Genomic DNA, 25,575 nt, shown 5'->3' on the forward strand with positions numbered 1-25,575 from the left:
AAAGACACAAAATGGCTGTTAGCTATTCTGTGATATTAAAGATACAAAATGGCTGAACAAGCCACATTCTCTGTAAACTGTCTCATGAGAACCAACCCTGGGTATGTATAGGGGGGTATCCCAACAGCCGTTGATAACAGCTTCACAGAACAAGACATGCAATGTATCCTTGATAAAGCTCAAGGTCCACAGCTGTAGACAGGACATATCCTTGTGTTAGTTTTGAATAACTTCTGTATGAAGTTAGGGGCGGGTAAGACAACACCCACTTTAACCCTATATGTGATAACTGGGATGCTAAGAAAATTGATTGACTGCATGTAATAAAGTGTGATGCAAATATAGTTGATTGATCCGCCCCTTGAATCTGTGTATTAACCCGTGTGAGCCTTAGCTCGTGTGAGAAAAGGTGCTGTCAATAGGCTGTGGAGTCTCAGGCCTTCTCTCCCAGAATTCTGACATAATAAACTGCTTTTTTACTTATACTCAGGCCTTTGTGTGAATATTTTCACCTCGAACAATAGAGATCAATAAAGATTATGCAGTGGAATCCCAGATTTAATGCAGTTACTTTTCAATACACAACTGCAGTTTTTATTGAATATTGGGGGATAGAGGTTGTAACAGGGCAGCATGGTAGCATAGTGGTTAGCACAGTTGCTTCACAGCTCCAGAGTCCCAGGTTTGATTCCCGGCTGGGTCACTGTCTGTGCAGAGTCTGCACGTTCTCCCCGTGTCTGCGTGAGTTTCCTCCGGGTGCTCCGGTTTCCTCCCAGTCCAAAGATGTGCGGGTTAGGTGGATTTGCCATGCTAAATTGCCCTTGGTGTCCAAAAAGATTAAGTGGGGGTTATTGGGATAGGGTAGATACGTGGGCTTGAGTAGGGTGCTCTTTGTAAGGGCTGGTGCAGACTCGATGGGCCGAATGGCCTCCTTCTGCACTGTAAATTTTATGATTCTATGATCAGACTAATGGCAAGAATCATTTAACTGAGAAGATATGCATGAGGATAAAAATATCAAATCTAATTAGTCACTAAAGGGTATGTATGTAGAAGTTTGCAGGAAAATGTTTTTGGGTGTATCCAGTTGGCAGTAGTAATTGCCCAGTAAATAAATCCATTGCACAATGGGTAATTTGCTCACCCTTCCCAAAAGGGACCATATCATATTGGGACACTGTTCCACAACCAGTGGAACATACCAGTCGTTCTCCCATTTAACACTGACTATTTTACCATAGGACAATTTTTACTTAACAGCTAAATGCATGCATCTTCCCCTGCCACCCCACTCCACCATATAAATTCAAAGCCAACTCCAGTGCCCTTCAGTTACACACAGCACAGAATTAAGAGCACAGGTCAGGGATTTTACTGGTCCATATGATTTAATACCACATTAAGTGGTGCAGTTATCCACCAACTCAACATTGTGAGCCACTCAGCCGTCATTAAGTACTTCACATATAATTCAGAGAACATTTTCACCTTAAAAAACAAAAAGGTAACATAAACAATGTAACTTATACAACAGATACACACACAACAGATAGAAGGATGATAAAACATGCGACAGGTGGCTCATAATTATTACGCAAGAGCTAATTCTGAACAATGAGGCTTCTATACTACTGGTACAAAAATTATCGCCAAAAAACAAAATCAAGTCATTTCTATGGTGAAAAGTTGATTAAATTGTAATCAACCCAAATTTGGCTTTATTAACAACTGGAATATTTGGAGTCTGATACAGCTTCCAACATAATATTGATTAACGTTTACAGTAAAGAAAGGTTACTTTAAAAGTTCTAATCCAGAAATGGGGATATAAATGAATTTCTACATTAGGTACCAAACATTTACAACCAGTACTTTTTTTTATTAATGTCCCATTTTATTCATATTACAACTTGTTTAAAGCTTATAGAAAATTGCAAGTTAATGTACGTGACACACCGAAACAGCAGCTGTACAATTGTGTACCTTGACTGCTGAAATGTAAAGAGAGATGCTTGCAACATCGAGCACGCAAGTGAAAGTTTTGGTGCAAGCAGCAAAAAAGTTGGTTGGGGCAAAATACATTCTGAAGTGAAGGCTTACAGGTTATGCAGAATTGAGGAGTCAATAGCAAACAGGCAAACATTTTTAGGCACCATCTGATAATGTTAAGTGCGTTGGTATTCAAAAACTAAATTAAAAAAACATGCTGGTGTGTCAGACTTATTGCATTTGATGGGGACACTTTGCTACATTTATAAAATTCAAAGTAATGCACATGTTTACAGGACAGCACCAATGCAAAAATGAAATTCTAGCTCTGACTGCAAACGGGAACACATGCATAAATATGCAATCAAATCTTTTATCCCAAGCTGGCAAAGGCAGTAAAAGTGCTTTAAAAGATTTATTTAGAGAAAAAAACACCATCAGTATTGCAACCTAGTTTTGGGAATGTTACAGACAGTGACTTTGGAAAACAGGCAGCATTCTTGTTATGGAGTAACTAGGCACAATATTTTAGCTTTAAACAACATATTGCAGATGCTGGAAATCTGAAAAAAAAGAACAAAAAGTGCTGTGAACACTCAACAAGCCAGGCAGCATCCCTGGGAGAAAGGAAGAGTTAATTTTTCAGGTTGATGACCTTTCACTCTCCACAAATGCTGCCTAACCTGCGGAATGTTTCCAGCGTTCCCTGTCCTGGTCTCAAGCTCACCACTGTTTTGCAATGTTGAACATTTTCCATTGTGTAGTTAAGAGAAAAGTACAATATTAAAAATAAAATTTATTTCCAGAGCTGAGAAAATAAACTATTCACATTGGGACAGGAATTGAGATGGATTTTGTTCATTACTTCTTTGAAAGGGAAACCTAGGATGCCAGATATTTAAAAATATACATGTACACACATTCACCGACACATGTAAAAATGTCCACCCCTGATATACACTGTGCCGAAGAGATGAGAGGGTGGTTTTATATTGCTACTTCCATTTTTTTTTTTGAGAAGAGGAAGGAGGTGGAAAATTAAAAATGAATTGTTTTAAAGTCAAGCTGGCTGGAATAGAGCTTTCAACTGGAACTCAAAATATTAAACCACAGGGGTGTAGAGATATTACTCTGGTGTTGCAGCTGAAGTAGTTATTATTAAATCATGGCAATTCAATATGTTGCTTAGATTTAAACGTGACTGTTCTTACTATTCTTTGAGGATGAGGTTTATATTTTCCTCCCAAGCTACTTTATAATGCCAAGATGAAATTTATGGCTTTTTTTTTTGTAGAAAGCTTTGTTTAAAAATAGATTTTTATTGCTCGTCAATAAACAAGATTTTAAATATGATAAACTTATATCAGTTGGATCAGAACAAGTGAATTTCGTTTTTGAGATAAAGTTGAGTTACATATTATTTCAACACAATGACTGGTTAATCTTATTAAAACACCTACCTCACTAAAATGACTACTTTATACAAGAGTTTATACAACTCAACTTGCAGCATCAACAGTTCTAAGCATAACTTAGTTTAAAAGAGATGTGTTCATTTATTGACTAGCAAAATATGTACAGAAGTGCTTGGAGAAACCAAAAGATGTACAAATGACGACTCTAAATCAAGTAGGAAAAAAAAAATCATATTTTGCACTGTGCAAAGTATTTTTACTTGTTGAAAGCACTTAGTGAACATTTGAATGAGATTTGCAAAAACAGAGCAAAGAAAACTGATTTCCACTTAATTTCCTTTTAAGACCAGAAAAAAGGCTCCCCCAAATCACTGCAACTCATCAATTGAAAGCACTGATATGGAAATTAAGAATTGAAGATACAAACAATATTACTAACAAACAAATTCAAGCCATTTTACATTTTGCATAACCTGTAATTTTGCAATGTCAATATAACATTTGGCATGTATTTGCCCCAACATTATATAGCAACACTTGACTATCATAATTCTAACTATGTCTTAGATGACCAATTTTGTTAAGATGTGTTTTGAGTTCATTCCCACGCCAATGTTTTGCATTTTCACTTAAATGTAATTTTAGGTAGAATATACAAACTATTCAAAGAAAGACCAAAATTTAAAACAGACTAACTGCAACATTGACATAGCTGCATTGTAGTGGTTTGTTGCTGTGCCAGCTACATTAACAGTACAATACTATCATTGATCAAACACATGATAGAGCAAATAACTGCACTTTTCGCACAGTTAACAGCTGCTGCAATTCTGTACATGCAGATTCATATAAGCCAATATGATCATACTGTACAATGTAAACAGTGCAGGACTGACAAAATATTCCAATTTCTACAGGAAGCAGACCATCCAACAGGACTTTTCTTAAATGTCTAGTCAGGTGAAACCAAATCCACCATTTTCTTCTAAACAAGTTACATTCCTTCTCCATTCTTCTTTGCTTTTTCACACATTTGTTGGATGTTATTACAAGACTGCACCCAGTTATTATCATGAAGCCCAATTTTACAGCCCAGTGAATCTTTTTCTGCCTGCCAACAGCACATCCAGTATGACCGTCCATAGGGTAAAATTTTGTAATAGGGTTTTGTGTGCCATCGACATTGTGACACATCCCCTTTTGAGTAATGCTTTTTGCACTGCTTGCATGGATCATCTTTGTATCGTGGGTCACAAACCCAGCGTGAATCTGTTGCTCGAATGTCATAGTTTTCTATAATGAACTTGAAATAATGGCATGTGCATTTCAGAGCTGCCAGGGTTTTGGTAGGGAGGAACATGAACATCTTCACCATAATGTGGTGCGGCAAAAAGGCCATGTACTGTCGAGGCTCAAGAAGCTGTTGGATTTTGAAACGGGTTTCTAGGAATTCATGAGATACTTGTCTTCTTAGAGGGAAGAGCTCAGTTAATGAAGGACATGTAGTTTTGAAAGATAGAAGAGAATTGCCCTGATTTGCTTCTAAGCAACTTCTGTCAAATGTTTTGCTTTTAACAGTCGCAATGTCATCCTTGCATTGTGCAACATCCTGGAGTTCCTCAGTAGTATTTTCATTTGAATCCAAGTTTTCCATATGGGACTGTTCAAGTGTGAAAAATAATTCTCCAGGAAGTGGTTCCTCACAAGGATTAGAATCTTCCCGACTAGATGTACATTCTGTTGCTCCATTCACTCTACTAACCAGATTCCCATCCACCATACAAGACACCAGCTCTTCAGCAACAGTAAAGTCATTTGCATACTCATGCTTACCATTCCCTGGTAAAGTAAAGTTTGATACAAACTTATTGTCTGTTTCCCAACATAGGGATGGGGTAATACAGGACTCCACCAGCATCCCAACATCACTGCTGAAAACTTCTCTGGTACTGTTTGGCAATGATGTTGTTTCTTTGCAGGTTAATGAAGACTCTTTGTTAGAGAGATCCAAAACAACACCTGAAAGGTTAATAGCTTGAGATGGAACATGTGTAGCATCCTCCTGTGATTCAGTGCATGGTTTAGTACAGCTTGTGCTTATATGGCTGTATTGTTTGTTATCCCCAATATTATCAGCTGGTTTGGATACCCCCATGGATGATGTAATGCCCTCTGCACTCTTGGTGCTTTGCTCTGATTGGTGAGGACTAGTCAGCAAAACCCTCCCCACCCCTCTCCGAAAACTATTATTCCTGGACAAACTCTCTCCATTTCGATCATGCTGATTCTTCAAGCACTCTGATTCAAGCTTTGCTATAACTTCTATAACTCGGACATACTCACCCTGTAGTTTATTATTTTCAGTGGACTTTTTGTGGCTGAAACAAAACTCGGGTCCGATAGCAGAAATAGCTTCTGGTGATGGAGGCCCTCCCTTTGAATGCACATTTCCTGGTATGTTAGCACTGGCATTTATAAATGTTTTGCTACAATCTGGGAGCAGAGAATTTGCCCTTTGTTCTAGAAAAGCCACCATTTCTGCCACAGACAGGGAGCTACTGTGACACAGTCCATCACCATTTTGTTTCTCATTATTTACAGATGAATTCTCCTCACTATTACTGGTTGTTGGGGGGTCAGCATGTAAACATCTTCTGTCAACATCCTTCACATTATCTTTTATTCTCATTGGTTGAATTTTTACTTTCTCTAGATCAGCAGATTTCCTTCTGCGTTTAGCCGTTGTGACCTCAGTATCCCAGCTGCTTTTTATTTTCATGGAACCAGTCCTGTTATTGCACTGATGTGCTGCAAAGAAGGCTATTTTCTCCTTTGTGTTACCAGGTTTTATGACTGCCCAGATATCCAGTGGTGCCTCCCCTTCTTCCTGATGAATCGAAGGAGGCAGAATATTTTCAGACACATGTTTCTTTCTTCCTTTAAAGGCATGATTATCCGCTGGATTCCTCATATTGCACATTTTATTTTGAGAAATGAAACCAAAAGGTCTTGGACACCACAAGCTGATGTGAGATGCCACTGTACTAACTGTAATGGATTTACAGCATGACTGATTATTATAAGTGGATTGGCATCTTTCAACTCTTACAGTATGCTGGCTGGAGCAAAGCTCCCCGAGTGCCTCTTGTCTTGATTCAAGAGATGCATCTTTCTTTTGAAGCTTTGGGTATGGCTTAAGGTGCATAATGACCAACCTGCAAACAAAGATGGAAATGGTCACAGTACAGGTTAAAAAAAAGTCTCATTTCTATTTATAGAAACACAAAGAGATGTTATGATGAACTATGTTCAGTACTTACCAAAATGTGTTTAAGCTAGTCTTGATGGGTTGGAAGGTATATAACATTTTAACATATAATGCTAATTTGTGAAAATATTGGGAAATCAGAGCCCGTGGGCAACTTACCCCTGAATTTTATTTTGGAGTGCACAGGTAATTTATTGAAGTGTGTGATGTCTTTAAATATTTTTGCGGAGCTGCACATGTGTGGTAAAAGTGGCTGACTTATAACTACCTGCATGAGAATGTTTCAGTGGCTGCACAACTTACAGGGAAAATATCCCCTGGTGCCTCCTTCTGTGCTGTACGCTTCTACGCTGCTCTACAACTAACCTCTGCATACTTTACTCAGTGGTCATCACCCTTAACATTCAACACCACCGGGCATAACTACAGTCCGATGTACGTATGAACTGAATGCAGGAGTAGGCCACTCGATCCTGCTTCGCCATTCAATAAGATCATGGCTAATCTAACCTTGACTCCATATAATAATAATCATCATCTTTATTAGTGTCACAAGTAGGCTTACTTTAACATTGCAATTACGTTACTGTGAAAATCCCCTAGTCGCCACACTCCGGCAACTATCTGGGTACACAGAGGGAGAACTCAGAATATTCCTGCCTACCCTCTTTAACCTTTTACCCACTTGCTTATCCAGAACCTATCTACTTCTGCCTTAAAGATATTAAAAGACTGTCTCAACCACCTTTTGGGGAAGAGAATTCCAAAGACTCTCAACCCACAGAGAACTTTCCCCTGATCTCGGTCTAAAATGGGCAACCATTTATTTTTAAACAGCAAGCCAACTTCTTTACTGTTTAAAACCACACTTATTCGCGAAATGTCAACAGCTTGCACAGTCAGAAAGAAAATCTTGTCTTCACTCAAGAAGAAAATCAATGTGATATTTCTGCAACAGACCCACCTCAACCCTTCAAAGCATACGGAGTTCATTGGCTACCGTCTGGTTGAGTAAACAGTGGCATGCTGCATCTTTCCCCAAGTCTGGAGCCAACCATCCCCCAAGAGGACAGCATTCTACTGATAGTAGGTCAAATAGCAAGACAATACATCATAACACCTTTTATGTGAACTTCGCCATATTTTCCCCTGAAACATTCCTCTCTCAATTTGAACAGCACACCCCCAACCCCAAATTCTCGTATGATCCTGGAAGGAGACCAAAAAATATCTTTCTTCATCCCCACATGGACCAGCCTCTCGGCAGACATAAGGCACCATATTTGGTGTATTGGCAGCTCGTGAGACTTGGCAAAGCAGTTTTTTAGTTCTCAAGGGAGTTCAGTGACAAAACTAAAATAAGTACATTTCTTAAAACATGCATTACCCAGGATTTACATTTTCTAGCTGGTAGTTACAGCTGTAGAAATGTATAAGTGGTTCCTGGATGCTAGACCAAACTCAAGGAGTTAAATGTTAATCGGTGATTGCACAACAATGCTGACTGGCGCTGGGAAAATGATGTATTAAATTCCAACAAGCATATAAAAACACCATTCCAGAGAGTCAACAGGAAGAATTGAACTTGAGATGGCGAGCGTTCTGATTCTTTGAGGTGATTGGTGCTGAAAGAGAGCTCAGACTCCCTGATAAGATGTAAATCAGTAAGATTTAGATGGGACCAGAATAGGAAGATATCACAGCCACATGGACATCATGTGTGCTATATACATAACAAAGGCTAAAAGCAAATTACTGTGGATGCTGGAATCTGAAACCAAAGAGAAAATGCTGGAAAATCTCAGCAGGTCTGGCAGCAGCTGGAGGGAGGGAAAAGAGCTAATGTTGCGAGTCCAGATGACCTTTTGTTAAAGCTGCAGGAAGGAGGATGTTATCTAAATCACACGATGTGGCCATCATTGGCATTTGTAGCCCACCCCTAAATGCTGTTGAACTGAGTGACTTGCTAGGCCATTTCAGAGGGCAGTTAACTGTCAAGCATATTGTCAGACTACACAAGGACAGCAGATTTCCTTTCCTAACGGACATTAGTGAGCCAGGTGGATTTTATGACAATCCAGGATGGTTTCATGGTCACCAGTAGTGAGATAGCTTTCACGAAGCTCTCAATAATTAAGAGAGCCTGTTTTCTGTAATGGTGACTGGGAGTCTCGTGGTACGTTATCTCCCAGATGCAGGAGTATGAGGCATACCTATAGGCCATAGGGTTCACACTGGAAACTACAAGGCCATTTTCAAGAGCTGGACTAGACAGAGGTTCAAGACTTCCAAGACAATAATCTCAGATTGTATCCAGTTCCAGCTGCTGCATGAATGCAGAAAAATAGTTAAGGCACGTGAACTATGTTGCTTGAAGGATAGTGTATAGAAGGAGATTTCTGTCTTGGGAATATCTCTAGGAAACAGGAGAGGTGGATTTCACTTCAATCAAAATTATGCCCAACCCCTTACTAAAGAGGGTTAAATGGAGCAGTTGGGATTATTTAAATTTATATGGGAAGGACATTTAAAGGTTTTATTGGGGATAGATTAGTAAAGATTGAAGCAAGAAAGACCAGTATAGGGTATATTGAGAAGAATACAGAAACCACAGTAGAGGCTAAAAAAACAGTGAAGGACAGTAAATGTGTATACTTAGTGACAATGAATAGTAGATTGTCGTATATTTTTACGATACAAAAAGGGATAATGGCAGAAAAGGACATGGAAATCTCAAGATTAGAGATAATTAAGCCCTCAGCTTTCCGTATGCAAATCACAAATCCCCAAAATAAAATGGGAGATATCAAGGTTAATGCTCCCGGAGGGGCATCAAACTGCGGTGGAGTTGGAGGTGGGGATGCTGATAGACCAGCAGAAGAAGCTCCTGGAGAAGGTGGAAGACCTAGAGAATAGGTCCCGCCTGCAGAACTTGAGAATCGTTGGGCTCCCGGAGGAGCGGATGCTGGGGCATGCATCGCAGATATGTTTGAGAAGCTGCTGGGGGATGGGGCATTCTCCCGACCCTTGGGAGGTGGACAAGGCTCACAGAGCACTCGCGCGGAAGCCGCGAACGGGAGGACCCCCCACCCCCCAGGGCAATGGTAGTGAGATTCCATAGGTACTTGGGTAAGGAGCGCATTCTAGTGGGCCAAGCAGACACGGAGCTGTAAGCGGGACAATAGTATCCTGTGGGCTACCAAGGCCGGAGTGTGAAGGTGGCCAGGAGAAGAGCAGGCTTCAACCGGATTAGGTCGATCCTTTTTAAGAAAAAGCTGAAGTTCGGACTGTTGTATCCGGCCTGTCTCTGGGTCACATACGAGGAACAGCACTTTTATTTTGAGTCACCTGAGGACGTGCTAGACTTCGTGAAAAGGAAAGGACAGGTGGTGGACTGAGAACTTTTGAACTTTGCTGCAACATTCATGTCCTTTTTTTCCTTTTTGTTTCGCTGTTCTTTAAAAAAAGTTTCTTGTTTTGTGGAAGTTGTTTGTAATGCCTTCTGTATTGATTTGGGACCAGTGGCAGAGCTGAGTGAGTTACGGTTTTCATTTGCACTGTTGGGGGATGGAGGTGTGCTTGTTTAGATTTTGTGTTTTTCTGCCGGGCAATTGTGTGGGGATTGTTTGACGTTGGATTATGTTTGCATGGGACGGGGGGAACGATAGGTGGGAGACTATCTGGAGCAAGGGATGGGGGCCACCAAGCTAGCTGGGCGGGCTAGCTCACGGAAACGCAGTTGTGGGTGTGCATATGTTCGGGTTGGGTTACAGAGTGTTGTTACTTGGGGGGGGGGGGGGGGGGGGGGGGGTGATGCTCTGCTGACAAGGGGGGACTTGGGCTAAGGGACAGAGAGGAGGTTGGGGGCGGAGGCCACTTGGGGGCAGGCCGGTGGAGGCGCGGAGCATGGGCTGGAGGCGGGCCCAAAAAAGGGGATAGCTGATCGGCGAAGGAATCCCGAACTAGGATGATCACCTGGTATGTTCAAGGGTTAAATGGGCCAGTCAAGAGGGCACGTGTGTTCACGCATCTTAGGGCACTGAAGGCGGATGTGGTAAGATGCACCTTAGAGTAACTGACCAGATTAGATTGAGGAAAGGCTGGGTCAGTCAGGTCTTTCACTCGGGACTGGATTCAAAGACGAGAGGGGTTGCGATCCTGATCAATAAGCGGGTGGTGTTTGAGGCCGGTAGAATAGTTTCGGATGTGGGAGGTCGGTACATTATGGTCAGTGGGAAACTGGAGGGGGTGCAGGTGGTATTAGTAAATGTGTATGCACCAAATTGGATGCTGGGGAAGATACCGGACCTGGACTCGCACCCAAAGGTTGGTCATGGGAGGGGACTTCAACAGTTATTGACCCTGGCTTGGACCGGTCAAGCTCGAAAACAGGCAGGGTGCCAGCAATGGCAAAGGAACTAAAAGGGTTCATGGAGCAGATTGTGTGTGTGTGGGGGGGGGGGGGTGGAGTGGATCCATGGAGATTTGGGCAGCCGAGGGTGAAGGCGTTCTCCCTCTACTCACACGTGCATAAAATATACTCCCAGATCGATTTGTTCATTTTGAGCAGGGCCTTACCGGAAAGGGTGGTGGACACGGGATACTCGGCGATCACCACCTCAGACCATGCTCCGCACTGGGTTAACCTGCAGGTTAGTAAAGTCAGTAACCAGCACCCGCACTGGAGGTTATCTGTGGCACTTTTGGCTGATGAAGGAGTGTGCGAGCGGCTGAGGAAATATATTCAGAACAACCTGCAGGTCAACGACACGGGGGAAATTTCAGCAGCGACGGTCTGGGAAGCACTGAAGGCGGTGGCCAGAGGGGAGCTGATCGCGATACGGGCCCATAGGGAGAAGGTGGACAGGGTAGAGACGGACCGACTGGCAAAGGAGATACTACAGATCGATAGGAGGTAAGCGGTGGTCAGAGGGGATCTGATCTCGATACGGGCCCATAGGGAGAAGGTGGACAGGGCAGAGACGGACCGACTGGTAAAGGAGATACTACAGATCGATAGGAGGTATGCGGAGACCCAGTGGCAGGGCTTTTAAGGGGACGGCAGAGGCTACAGGCGGAGTTCGTCTTGTTAACCACAGGCAGGGTGGTGGAGCAGCTGAGAAAGGCGAGGGGGGAGATTTAGGAGTATGGAGAGGAGGCCAGCAGAATGCTTGCACAGCAGCTAAGATAGAGGGAAGCAGCCAGGGAGATAGAGAAAGTAAATGACGGAGATGGGAACCTGGTTGTAGACTCAGCAGGGATGAATAAGGCGTTTAGGCATTTCTACAGAAGGCTGTATTGGTCGGAACCCCCAAGGCCAGAGGGGATGAGACACTTCTTGGGGGGGGGGGCTGAATTTCCCAAAGGTGGACGGGGAGCTGGTAGAATGACTGGGGGGGCCTTGATCGGGTTGGAAGAGATAGTGGAGGGTCTGAAGGCCATGCAGGCGGGTAAAGCCCCGGGGCCGGATGGGTACCCAGTGGAGTTTTATAAAACGTTCTCTGGGATATTGGGTGCGGTGTTGATGAGTATGTTTAATGAGGCAAGGGAAAGAGGGGGGATGCCTCCGATGACGTCACAGGCAATGATTTCGCTGATTCTGAAGCAGGACAAGAACCCGGAGCTGTGTGGGTCCTACAGGCCGATATCCCTTTTGAATATGGATGCCAAACTATTGGCCAAAAGTTTGTCCTCCAGGATGGAAGATTGTGTTCCGGACGTTATTGGGGAGGACCAGACGAGGTTTGTTAAGGTAGGCAGTTGGTGGCCAATGCAAGACGGTTGTTAAATGCGATCATGATGCCCCCGGAAGGTAGGGAGGTGGAGGTAGTGATCGCAATGGATGCAGAAAAGGCTTTTGATCGGGTAGAATGGGATTATCTGTGGGAGGTACTGGGACGGTTCGGATTTGGGCAGGGCTTTACTGACTGGGTCAGGTTGCTGTATCAGGATCCTGTGGCAAGTGTGCGGATGAATAGGACAACACCGGACTATTTTAGACTGCACTGGGGGACGGGACAGGGATGCCCCCTCTCCCCACTGTTGTTGGCGCTAGCTATCGAGCCGTTTGCAATTGCTCGGAGAGCCTCAAGGGGCGGGGGGGGGGGGCCACAGAGTCTCGCTCTGCGCAGACAACCTGCTCCTGTATATATCGGACCCATTGGAGGGGATGGAAGAAGTCATGAGGATTCTAGGGGAATTTGGCTGGTTTTCAGGGTATAAGATAAATATGGTTAAAAGTGAGATGTTTGCGGTCCAGGCGAGGGGACAGGAGGGGCGATTGGGGGAGCTGCCATTTAGATTAGTAGGGGGAAGCTTTAGGTACCTAGGCATTCAAGTGGCGCGGGAATGGGACCGGCTGCATAAATTAAATCTGGCCCAGCTAGTAGGCCAAATGAAGGACGATTTTCGGAGATGGGGCGCGCTCCCATTGTCATTAGCTGGGAGGGGGCAGACGGTGAAGGTGACGGTCCTCCCGAGATTCCTGTTCGTGTTTCAATGTCTCCCCATCTTTAGTCCGCGGTCGTTTTTTAAACGGGTCTACAAAGTGATCTCTGGCTTTGCTTGGGCGGGCAAGACTCCGCGGGTACGGAAGGTATGCTTGAGCGGAGTCGGGGAGAGGGCGAGCTGGCGCTGCCAAACTTTAGTAACTATTACTGGGTGGCGAATATAGCCATGATCAGGAAGTGGGTGGTGGGGGAGGGGTCGGCATGGGAGCATAGGGAGGCAGCTTCATGCAAGGGCACCAGTCTGGGGGCGTTGGTAACTGCACCTCTGCTGTTCCCACCGGCACGGTACTCCACCAGCCCCATGGTGGTGGCAGCCCTGAGAGTCTGGGGGCAATGGAGGAGACATGTCGGAGCAGAGGAAGCATCGGTCTGGTCCCCAAACTGTAATAATCACCAGTTTGCCGCGGGATGTATGGACGGGGTGTTCCAGATATGGCGGAGAGCAGGGAGATATGTTTATAGAGGGGAGCTTTCAGAGTATGAGGGCGCTGGAGCAGAAGTTCGGGTTGGCGAGGGGAAACAAACTCAGGTATCTGCAGGTGCAGGTCTTCCTACGTAAACAGGTGTCCACCTGCCTGCTCCCACCGCTAAGGGGGATTCAGGACAGGGTAGATTCCAGAGGGTGGGTAGGAGAAGGGAGCGTCTTGGACATTTACAAGGAACTTATGGGGTCAGAGGAGAAGCAGACAAAGGAGCTGAAGCGCAAGTGGGAGGAGGAGCTGGTAAGAGAGATAGAGGATGGTCTATGGGCGGATGCGTTGAGTAAAGTCAACATGTGCCAGGTTCAGCCTGATACAATTTAAGGTCGTTCACCAGGCTCACATGACAGTGGCTCAGATGAGCAAATTCTTTGGGGTGGAAGACAGGTGTGCAAAATGTGCAGGCGGACCAGCGAACCATGTCCACATGTTCTGGGCATGTCCGAAGCTTAGGGGATTTTGACAGGGGTTTGCAGATGTCATGTCCACGGTGTTAAAAACAAGGGTGGCGCTCTGAGTCCAGAGGTGGCGATTGTCAGGGTGTCGGAAGACCCGGGAATCCAGGAGGAAGAAAGAGGCAGGCGTTCTGGCCTTTGTTTCCCTGGTAGCCCGGAGAAGGATATGATTAGCTTGGAGGGACGCAAAGCCCCCGAAGTCGGAGACCTGGCTATCGGACATGGCTAGCTTTCTCTGTTTGGAGAAAATCAAGTTCGCCCCGAAAGGGTCACTGTTAGGGTTCGCCTGGAGGTGGCAACTGTTCGTCGACTTCTTCGCGGAAAATTAATCGTCAGCAGAAGGGGGGGTGGGTTAGTTTAGCTTAGAGTAGGGGGTTAATAAAGGTGGGACCTGTAAGGGAGGGAGACAACTTTTGCACTATGTTTAGCTGCATGTACATTGTTTATTGTGTTGCTATAATACCAACAAATACCTCAATAAAAATTTTTTTAAAAAATTTTTTTTTAAATAAAATCGGTCTATCTCAGTCTTAAATATATTCAATGACAGAGCATCCAAACCCTCTGTGGTGGAAATTTCAAAAGATTCACAACACATTTCTCATCTCAGTCCTAAATGTTTGGTCCCTTATCCTGAAATTATCCCCCCTTGTCCCCAGCCAGGGTAAACAACATCTTAATAGCTAGCATTTCATATAAACATACAAAACAGGAGCAGATGTTGGCCATTCGGTCCCTCAAGCCAGATCTGTCTTTAAGATCATGGCAGATTGGTCTGTGTTTCTAATTCCACATTCTCATCTACCCCTGATAATGATTGATTCTTGGCCCAACAAGGATCCATCTACTTCTGCCTTGAAAATAAATTCAGTGACCCATCCCACTGCCTTGAGGCAGAGAGTTTCAAAGTTGCACAAACCTTAGAAAAAAATGTAATAAAGCTCTAATAAATGATTTAACATGGTCTCCCTTTCACAAAACCATGCTGACTCTTCCCAATTTCTTTGCACTTTTCTAAGTGCCCAGCTATAACCTCCTTAATGACCTTCCCCAAGAAAGGCTAACTGGCCTATAGTTTCCGGTTTTCTGCCTCCCTCTCTTCTTAAATAGAGGGGTTATATTTGCTATTATCCAGTCAGATGGGACCTGTCCACAATCTAGAGAAATTGGAAAATTAACACCAAAGCATCTACTATCTCATTAGCCACCTCTCAAGACCTTATGATGAAGTCATTCAGGACAGAGATTTGTCAGCTGGCAGCTCTATCGGTTTGCTCAGTAGGGCTTCGCTAGAGATTGTAATTTCAACAAGTTCCCAGCTCCCTTCCCTTGATTTGCAGCTATTGCTGGAATGTTTTTTTGTGCCTTCTATAACGAAGACAGAAGAAAATCTTTCTTCATTTCATCCACCATTTCCTTATTATCTACTATTAACTCCCCATTGGTATTGTCTCTAGAGATCAACACTCGCTTTTCATATTCCTTTCCTTTTAAGATACCTGTAGAAACTCTTGCTATCTGTTTTTACATTTCTAACTAATTTTCTGATTTCTTTCGCCTGATTAACCTTTTTAGTCATTCTCTGCCATGCTTTATACTCTGACCAGACATCGGACATGCCACTCACCTTTGCACAGTTATATGCTTTTCCCTCAAGTTTGATGCCTTCTTTAACTTCTTTAGTTAACCATGGATGGTGCGTCCTCCACTTAGAATATTTCAAGCCCCTTTATAATTTATGAACTTACTTTATTCAGCCTCTCAACATGTAATAGAATACGGTTTGGAAATCCAGAAATGCTATATCGACCGGTTCCCCTTTATCTATCCTACTAGTTGCATACTTAGAAAATTCAGAATAAATTTTTTTAAAAGGATTTCCCTTCTGTAAAACTATGCTGACTCGTTCTAATTATGCTATGCTTTTCTAAGTGCATTGTTCCCATTCGATTTCCTTAATAATAGATTCCAGCACTTTCCCAACAACCGATGTCAGGCTAACTGGTCTGTGGTCTCCCATTTTATCTCTTCCTACTTTCTTGAACAGCGGCATTATTACCAATTTGCAATCCGCTGGGACCATTCCGGAACCTTGGGAATTTTGGAAATTTGTAACCCGCTCATCTGCTGTCTCCGCAGCTATCTCTTTTAGAACCTGTAGAACCCTAGGATGTAGACCATCAGGTGGAGATTTGTTGGATTTTAGAGCCTCGGGTTTCTACAGTACTTTCTGGTTTCTGCTGATATTAGTTACCGTAATTCCATCACTCTTATTATAGGTTACCCACTTTCTGAATGTAATTTGCATCTTCTACTCTGATGACAAGTCTCAAAAACAATGTCTGTGTAATTTCCTAATTCCCCATGATAATTTCTCCTGGCTCTGCTTCTAAGGGACAAATGTTTACTTTAGCTACCGTCTTCCTTTTTATAGACACTTGTGAAAGCTCTTACAATCTGTTCTTATGTTGCTGGCTAGTTCACTCTCATATTCTATTTCTTCCCCTTTTTGACCTTCAGCGGTATGAACAAGCAAGCTATGAGCGGTCGATCAAAAAATTACTTTAGAAGGGAGAAGTACAGAAATAGAACCATTTAATGAACACACATTTGTTAATTCAAGATAGAAAGCAAAGTAAAGTCAATAACTGGGAAAGACATACCGTAGAGACAAAAATAAAAGGTATTGTACTGCAATGAATGAAAGAAAAAAAAATGCTTCCTTCAGGTGTGAAACCTGAAATGGACCAAAAACCGGAATTAAATGAAGATAAGGGAGTTTTAAAGAAAACTGATCAGGACAGTCAAAATGGATGGGATGAGGATTTCTGGGTTTACAGAACACATTTTCCCAGATTTTGTGGTCAGCAACAAAAGGCTGACCACTATTCATTACGTCTACAGCTGCCCACAGACTTTTCCACAGATATTTATGGCCATCGGGAATCAGATACAGCGTGGTAACCTTTGCGGAGATCTGAGCTCTGTGTGAACAAAGCAACCAACATATCTCTTCAACAAATCAAACAGGAAAATACTTACCCAGACAAGCAGATTCAACCAAAATTGCATTCAGAATAATTGATTCAATGTAAAATCACAAAATTGAGAGGGAAAGAAAGCTGGGATTGAAATAAAGAGAGAGCAAGATAAAAATAAAGATTTGAATAAAATAATTTTAATAAAACCTTGAACAATAATTAAAATCTTAAGAATGAGCCACCACACTGCTAAACGGGTGTGCTTTTGGAGTTGGGTGAAAAACAAGGAGTTGAAGGGTAAGTTGTAAGGGGTAACAAGTAATTAAATTTAATTTCAGGACTAATTTCAAGCTAAATTAGTTATTTAATCTAGTAATTAAAAGTGGCATCTCGGCCTTTTGGCTAAGATCAAGCACGAGGTCAGGTGTAATGCCTGGATCTGGTATGTCTCTCTTGTGGGAACCATGAATTAGATTAAATTTGAATTGTTTTTTGGAGCAGGCAAGGAGCTGGATTAGGAGTTTGCCCTGTCCACACACTGAGCTCTGGCTTTGTAACTCTGATAAAGTAATTTTTTTTAAAGTTGTTCTTTTGCTTGGGTGTGGTTCCTGACACAGGAGAGAGCAGAGTCACTCTTAGCTGTAACTGGTGAACTGTGCAACTGGTTTAATCCAGTTCCCAAATCATTGTTTTTGAGGCCTAAAAAAGGGAGGCCACCTCAATCCTGCATAGGTAAGTGCAGTTGGGGTAAACGAGAGTGCTTTGGAGTGGGGTGAAAAACAGGAAGTTAGGTGAAACAGGGAAAGGGTGAAGCTACAAAGACTGAATGCAGAGTATGATAGCGTGTTCGGTGAGGTGGTCACGCCGCAGGTGAAGATTGAACAGGCAAAAAGGACATGGGTGACCACCAGGCAGAGTAGAGGAAGGCAGGTAATGCAAAAGAGCCCTGTGGCCATCCCCCTTTCATTTTGGACACTGTTAGGAGAGATGACTGTGTAGATGAACAGTAAGAAGTCTTACAACACCAGGTTAAAGTCCAACAGGTTTGTTTCGATGTCACTAGCTTTCGGAGCGCTGCTCCTTCCTCAGGTGAATCTGAGGAAGGAGCAGCGCTCCAAAAGCTAGTGACATCGAAACAAACCTGTTGGACTTTAACCTGGTGTTGTAAGACTTCTTACTGTGCTCACCCCAGTCCAACGCCGGCATCTCCACATCATGTGTAGATGAAAGCAATGGCAGCCAAATTCATGACACCATGGGTGGGTCTGCTGCACAAGAGGGGAGGAAGAATATCAGGGCTATAGTGTTAGGGGATTCAATTGTAAGGGGAACACAGACAGGCATTTGTGTGGCCACAAATGAGACTCCAGGATGGTATGTTGCCACAGTCAGGGATCGCACTGAATGGCTGCAGGGTATACTGAAGGGGAGGGCATACAGACAGATATCATGGTACACATTGGTACCACCAATACAGGCTAAAAAAGGATGAAGTCCTGCAAGCAGAATTTAAGGATCTTGGAAGTAGATTAAAAAGCAGGACCCAGAAGCTATGTCTGGATTGCTTCCAGTGATAGGCAGTATAGAAACAGGTTAGTCCAGATAGATGCGTGGCTGGAGAGATGGTGCAGGAGGGAGGGCTTTAGATTTCTGGGACATTGGGACCCTTTTTGGGAGCGGCGGGGCCTTTACAAGTCGGATAGTTTACACGTGAATTGATATGGGACCAGTGTCCTTAGAGGGGGGGCTTGCTAATGCTGTTGGGAGGGCTTAAACCAACTTGGTAGGGGGCTGGGTTCCTGAGAGACGGTTCAGCAGGGATAGAGGCACAACCAAAATTAGAAGAGATATCAAGTGAGTCATAAAGGCATAACATTCCTGGACCAGTTAAGTCACAAGGGAGTTTGGAGAGATTGGATGTTATATCTTTTAATGCCAAGGACAAACAAGGCTGATGAGTTGAGGGAACAAATTAAAACATGGATGTATGATGTCATTGCTGTCACTGAGATATGGTTAAGAAGGGGCAGGATTGGCAGTTTAATATTCCAGGATGTAGGATCTTCAGGTGAGACAGGGAAGGGGGTAAAAGAGGGGGTGTCACAATTTTGATCAGGGAACCAATTACAGTAGTAAGGAGAGACAGCATCTTAGAAGGCTCTTCAACTGAAGCCATATGGATAGAACTTAATACCAAAAGGTGCAATCACGTTGCTGGGAGTGAACTATTAGTCTCCCTAACAGTCAGGGAGAAATAGAAGAGCAGATATGCAGGCAAAATTCAGAGAAATGTATAAGTAATAGGCTAGTGACAGTGGGGGATTTCAAGTTCCCCAACATTAACTGGAGTAGTCATCCTGTGAAAAGTTTAGAAGGAGTGGAATTCTTAAAATGCATCCAGGAGAAGCTTTAATTCAGTAAAAGAAGATCCTCCAAAAGTTCCTGGACTTAATTATAGGGACGAAGCTGGGCAAGTGGCTGATGTATCAGTTGGGGAGCATATTGCAGACAGTGATCATAACTCATTTAGATTCAAGATTGTTTGGAAAAGGACAAGGATGGGCCTGAAATCAAAGTTCTAAACTGGGGAAGGCCCATTTCAATAAGATCAGATTTGATTTGGCCAGAGTGGACTGGGAGTAGACACTTGGGTAAATCTGTGACAGAACAGTGAACGCATTCAAAGAGGAAATCGGGACTGTACAGGGCCAACATGTTCCAATCAAGAAATGGGGTGGGACCAACAAATCCAGCGACCCCTGGATATCGAGGGATATGCAGCATCGGAAAAGGAGGCTCATGGCAGATATTGAGGGCTGAAAACAGCAGAAGCCCTAGAGATGTGTACTAGTGCAAAAAGGATCTTAAAAAGGAAATTAGGAGAGAGAAAAGGGTGCATGGAGGATACTGGCAAGTAAAATAAAGGAAAATCTCACGTTGCAAGTGCATTAAGGGTAAAAGGATAACTAGGAAAAGAGTAGGGACCATTAAGGACCACAGTGGTAAATTTGTGTGTGGAGCCAGAGGATGTTGGTAGGGTTCTAAATGAATACTTTGCGTCGTCGTTCACTATTGAAAGGGCCAGCATGGGTATAGAAATCAGGGAGAAGGATTGTGATAAAATTAAAGAAATTAACATAGGCAGAGGAGGTTCTGAGTGGTCTGTCATGCTTACAAGTAGACAAATATTCATGGCCAGATGACATGTTTCCCAAGCTGTTGATTGAGACAAGGGAGGAAATAGCAGGGGTGGTGGCAATAATTTTCGATTCCTCTCTGGCCACAGGAGAAGTGTTGAAGGACTGGAAGATAGCCAATATGGTACCATTATTCAAGAAGGCATGATGGTGCAAACCAGGAAACTACAGGGCAGTCAGTCTAACCTCATTGGTGTGGGAATAATTGGAAGGAATTGTGAGACACCAAATTAATCAGCATTTGGAGAGGTAGGGATTAATCAAGAACAGTCAGCATTGTTTTATTAAGAGGAGGTCATGTCTGACAACTTGACTGAATTTTAGAAGAGGTGACCAGATGTGTAGATGAGAGCAATGCATTTGACAAAGTCTATTTGGACTTCAGCAATGAGATCTCACATGGGAGACTGACAGCAATGACAAGAGCCCATGGGATCCAACGGAATTTGGCAAATTGGATCCAGAATTGGCTGAGTGGCAGGAAGCAGAGAGTGATGGTCGAGGGGTGTTTTTCTGACTGGTAGCCTGTGTAGTGGGGTCCCACATGGATCAGTGTTGGGGCCCTTGCTGTTTGTGGTTTATATAACTGATTTACACATGAAAGTAGGTGGGTTGATCGATACGTTTGTGGAGGTTACAAAAATTGGCGGGGTGGTAAATAGTAAATAGGATAGCATTCGGTTACAGGAGAATATAGACAGGCTGGTCAGATGGGCTGATCAGTGATCAATGGAAGTCAATCCGGATAAGTGTGAGTTGATGCTCTTCGGCAGCACAAACAAGGCAAGGAAATACATGATAAACGGCAGGACCCTGGGAAGCACCGAGGATCAGAGGGAACGGTGTGGATTTACCCTAGGCCCTTAAGGTAGCAGGCAGGTAGATATAGTGGTTAAGAAGGCATATGGTAATAATAATAATCTTTTATTGTCACAAGTTGGCTTACATTAACACTGCAATGAAGTTACAGTGAAAATCCCCCTAGTCGCCACACTCCGACGCTTGTTCGGGTACACAAGAGGGAGAATTCAGAATGTCCAATTTACCTAACAGCACGTTTTCGGGACTTGTAGGAGGAAACCATGCAGACACGGGGAGAATGTGCAGACTACACAAACAGTGACCCATGCCGGGAATCGAACCTGGAAGCCTGGTGCTGTGAAGCAACAGTGCTACCGTACCACCCTTTTATATTTACCTTTATTAGCCGAGGCATAGAATTTAACAGCAGGGAAGATATGCTGTACAAAACGTTTTTTAGGTCACAGCTAGAGTACTGTGTCCAGTTCTGGAATCCACATTACAGGAGGGATTTACTAGGATGTCTGGGCTGGAGTTTTATTGCTTTGACGAGAAATTGGATAGACTGGAGTTGTTTTCATGGGAGCTGATGAAACTGAGGGGGACACAATTAAGATGTATAAAATTATTAAGATGCATAAAATTAAGAGGGGCTTAGTGAGATTTGACAGGACAAAACTTTTCTCCTTAGCAGAGGGATCAATGACCAGGGGGCATAGATTTAAGCTAAGGTGCGGGAGGTTAGAGGGGATGAGGGGGGTAACATTTTCATCCAGAGGGTGGTGGGAGTCCGGAACTCGCCGCCTAAAAAGGTTGTGGAGGCAGAGACCCTCATAACATTTGAGAGGTATTTAGACATGTACTTGCGATGCCAAGACATACAAGGCCAAGTGCTGGAAAATGGGATTAGAATACTTAGGTGCTTGTTCTTGACTAATGGACCGAAGGGCCATTTCTGTGCTGTAGACCTCGATAACACTCTATATTTTCAGTAAGAAGTCTTACAATACCAGGTTAAAGTGCAACAGGTTTGTTTCAAACAGACTTCCGGTGACAGCGGGCGGGAGGCAGCCGCACATTGGAGGGCTCCCGTTCGGGAACGGCATTTTCGCGGAGTAACGCCCGGTCCTAGGGCCAGCGACGGCAGTAAAAGTTGGGGGATAGCGCAAGGAGAAGAAGGATGTCGAAAATCACCAAAAGAACGGCCGGGATAAAAGCGGCTGAAAGTCCGTTTGGGGGGGGGGGGGGGGGGGGGGAAGGTCACCGCGGGGTCAACAAAGAAAATGGAGGCTGGAGCACCAGGGGAGGCCGCAGTGCTTATGGCTGAAGAACTAACTAAGGTGATGGCTGCGGAATTTCAAAAGCAGTTGGCGCAGATTGAGAAATGTATGGAGATGGTGAGGAAGGAGATGAGGGAAGTTTTGAATGTGCTGGTGGAGGAGGCGGTTTCCCCGGTGAAGACGGCGGTAGAGAGCGCAGTGGCGGAGGTGCGAGAGCAAGGGGAGGCGCTGAAGGAAGTGGAGGAGACAGTATTACAGCACGGTGATCAACTTGCCTCGATGGGGACGGAGATGCGGAAGGTGATGGACACGAACAAGAATCTGCGAGGAAAAATGGAAGATCTGGAAAACAGATCCAGGCGACAGAATTTGAGGATTGTGGGGCTGCCCGAAGGAGTTGAAGGACCGAAGCCGACTGAGTATTTTGCCGCGATGCTGGCAAAACTACTGGGGGAGGGGGAGGACCCCATCCGATATGAACTGGATCGGGCTCCTCGGTCGTGGAGGCCTGTACCAAAGGCGAGTGAGCCGCCAAGGGCAGTGACTCTGTGCTTCCGTAGGTACAGTGTGAAGGAGAAGGTCCTGAGCTGGGCAAAGCAGAAGCGGGTGGTGCAGTGGGCTGGAGCTGGTATACGTGTATACCAGGACTTTACGTTGGAGCTGGCGAGGAGGCGGGCTGCCTTCAACCGGGTGAAGAGGGCACTGTACATTAGCAAGGTGCGGTGCGGCATTGTATATCCAGCGAAGCGGAGGGTGACTTACAAGCTCAGGGACATTTATTTTGGAACGGCGGAAGCAGCGGAGGAGTTTGCGAAGGCAGAAGGACTGTGGCAGAACTGACAAATTGAGGAATGGCCATGTGCCAATGTAACCTCATGATTGTATTTTCTTCTTTTTTTTTGTATCACTGCGCGCAGGTGTATGGGCTAAAGGAGCCAATGTTGCATATATTTGGACAAGGGAAGGGAACGGGACTTTCACTCGAAAGGAGGGCTCTTTGGGGTGTAGGTGGATATGTGGGGGTTTGTGTGCTAAAAGGGATCTTTGGGCTTTCCTAGGGCCGGGCAAGGGGGAAAGGGACCCGGGCGGGGTTTAAGCCGGCCAGTGAACGGGAGTGAGGTGGGGGGAGGGGCTGCGGCCATCGGAGCCTGACAGAACAGGGTCCGAGTGGTCTAGCCGGGGTGGAAAGTTTGGGGGAGGGAACCAAGGTTGGGGGAGGGAACCGAGGTTGGGAGGAGTTGTTTTACAAGACCTATTGGACTTTAACCTGGTGTTGTAAGACTTCTCACTGTGCTCACCCCAGTCCAACGCCGGCATCTCCACACCATGGCTATATTTTCAGTTCCAGGGCTATTTGACAGTCATTAAGACTTATCACACAATTACAAATTCTCTTGTAATTGAATGGACATCCCCTAACGTTTTCTGGTGCATTTGAGAGCAATACCTCAGTTTCAGCCCGTTCACGTGTTTGAATGCCGAATCTCACTGTGAAGAACTAGTGACACAAAGTTTGCGGAGGAGAAGCGCAAATTGTGACGCAACTTTTTGATATCTGCATTTAACTGTGGATAGACAGATGCTCCTGTCGGATTTACTCCATAATAACAGCCAGTGCCGTTAGCTTCACTATAACTCTTACAACGTAACCGGTCATGTGCCTCAGAGATCAAGACTGATGACATATTTAAAATGAAGTGGGAAAATAACTAAAACTGTCCAAGTTTGCAAATAATACCAAACTGGGATGAATAGTAAACAACATTAGGATCAGGTTAGTCAAAATATAGAATGACCAAGTTTTCCAGGTATATTTATTTCAGCTACATACCTTGAAATATAGTATTTTTACATCACACCTTCATGTCTCTTTTGAGTTATACATATATTAAATCCAACTTGCAAAGGGGAAAGAGAGTTTACCTGGTGAAAAAAGATGAAAATCAGTAAACAAAAAAAAAAGTGGTAATTTGGTTAAAAAGCTTGGTGGACAAAAGATTTAGAAGAAAATGTATATAGTTACAATATGTGCTAATACTAATTTTCATTAGATTACTGCCAAACTAAAGGTCTGTACAAGTATCAAAAAAGATGCCAATAAACTCTCTGAACTCTGTCAATCTATTGATTTTAAGTTGCAACTCAAGGTTTACTAATTTTAGCAGACCAAGAGATGTCTTCATCCTTTCCCACTTCCTCTCCCCCAACCCCTGCCACACCATACTACACAAAAGAAATGCTGCTTTCCTTGTAAGAGATCATGGAAAAGGTCAAAGATGGAGGGGAAGGGGGGGGGGGGAAAAGCATTAAAGGAAATACAAATTTTCGAATTTTGTGGGTCAGGGACCATACAAAAACTTACATTTGTAAAACACCTTTCACATAACAAAACATCCAAGGTGACTTTACAGGAGAACAATTAGATTCCTATTTAATTTTCCTTTTAAACAGACTGATGAGCATTTAATATTCTCACATGTTAATATTTAATTATGCTAACAAACCGTTCAAACTAAATTGATTGGTAAGTAGGATGGAATAGACTGAGATCATCATTTTGTTACAATTACGAAGTTACGTCATAGACTGAGTCTTTAAACTAAAATGAAGGGGTTCATGGGACTATTCCAAATTCTCAGACCTGAGAATAAAGGTCAAGGGCAGCTATGCGAACAGTAAATAGATTTGCCAGCTCCAAGCTTTTGAGTAGGAGGAAAAGACACAGCAGTTGATGCGGTCAGCAGAGAAGAGGCTGTTGTTCTCTGTGAGCTAGCAAAGCCAGATGCGGGAGGGAAACAGTCTCTAGTCCAAGAGACGGCTTCCGTAGCCATCTAAGGAAGCTGGGAGATTCATCCTAGGAATCGTCGGAACGGGCTTTATGGCTGGTAGTGGATTTGGGAAACTCTCCGGAAACGGAGAGAAGCACCTGAAGGTAGCCATCCAAGTGAAACAGGAAAATATGTACTCATTGGAAACTGGAAGTGACTGAATTATTTGCTTTAAGGGCTGTAATTCTGTGGAGAGTGCTATATCTGATGAGTATAAAATACATTCCTTCCTGTAGTTCAAAGTATAAGTTACTACAAAAAAAGTTTTGTAAATTGTGTTTTTTTTGGTAATCTGTTGCAGTAAAAATCTTAAAACGTCAATTCTTGCTGTGTCATCCTTTTCAGCTGTTAACTAGAAGTTTAAATCTCTTTT

At 43.7% G+C, this 25,575-nt stretch overlaps 1 protein-coding gene across 1 annotated transcript in view; it reads right to left on the reverse strand.

Annotated features, from left to right (window-relative positions):
- Window positions 1–1,369: 1,369 nt before the first annotated feature.
- Window positions 1,370–25,575, reverse strand: part of fbxo34 (F-box protein 34) — an 88,405-nt gene continuing 64,199 nt past the window's right edge. The window contains exons 3-4 of the mRNA XM_072489698.1: window positions 24,206–24,297; window positions 1,370–6,619 (exon numbers count right to left, since the gene is read on the reverse strand). Of these exons, the coding sequence (XP_072345799.1) occupies window positions 4,399–6,609 (2,211 nt within the window). The 5' untranslated portion in view covers window positions 6,610–6,619; window positions 24,206–24,297 and the 3' untranslated portion in view covers window positions 1,370–4,398. The remainder of the gene's footprint in view (window positions 6,620–24,205; window positions 24,298–25,575) is intronic.

Source organism: Scyliorhinus torazame, chromosome 2 (assembly GCF_047496885.1).
Source record: "Scyliorhinus torazame isolate Kashiwa2021f chromosome 2, sScyTor2.1, whole genome shotgun sequence".
NCBI classification, from domain to species: domain Eukaryota; kingdom Metazoa; phylum Chordata; class Chondrichthyes; order Carcharhiniformes; family Scyliorhinidae; genus Scyliorhinus; species Scyliorhinus torazame.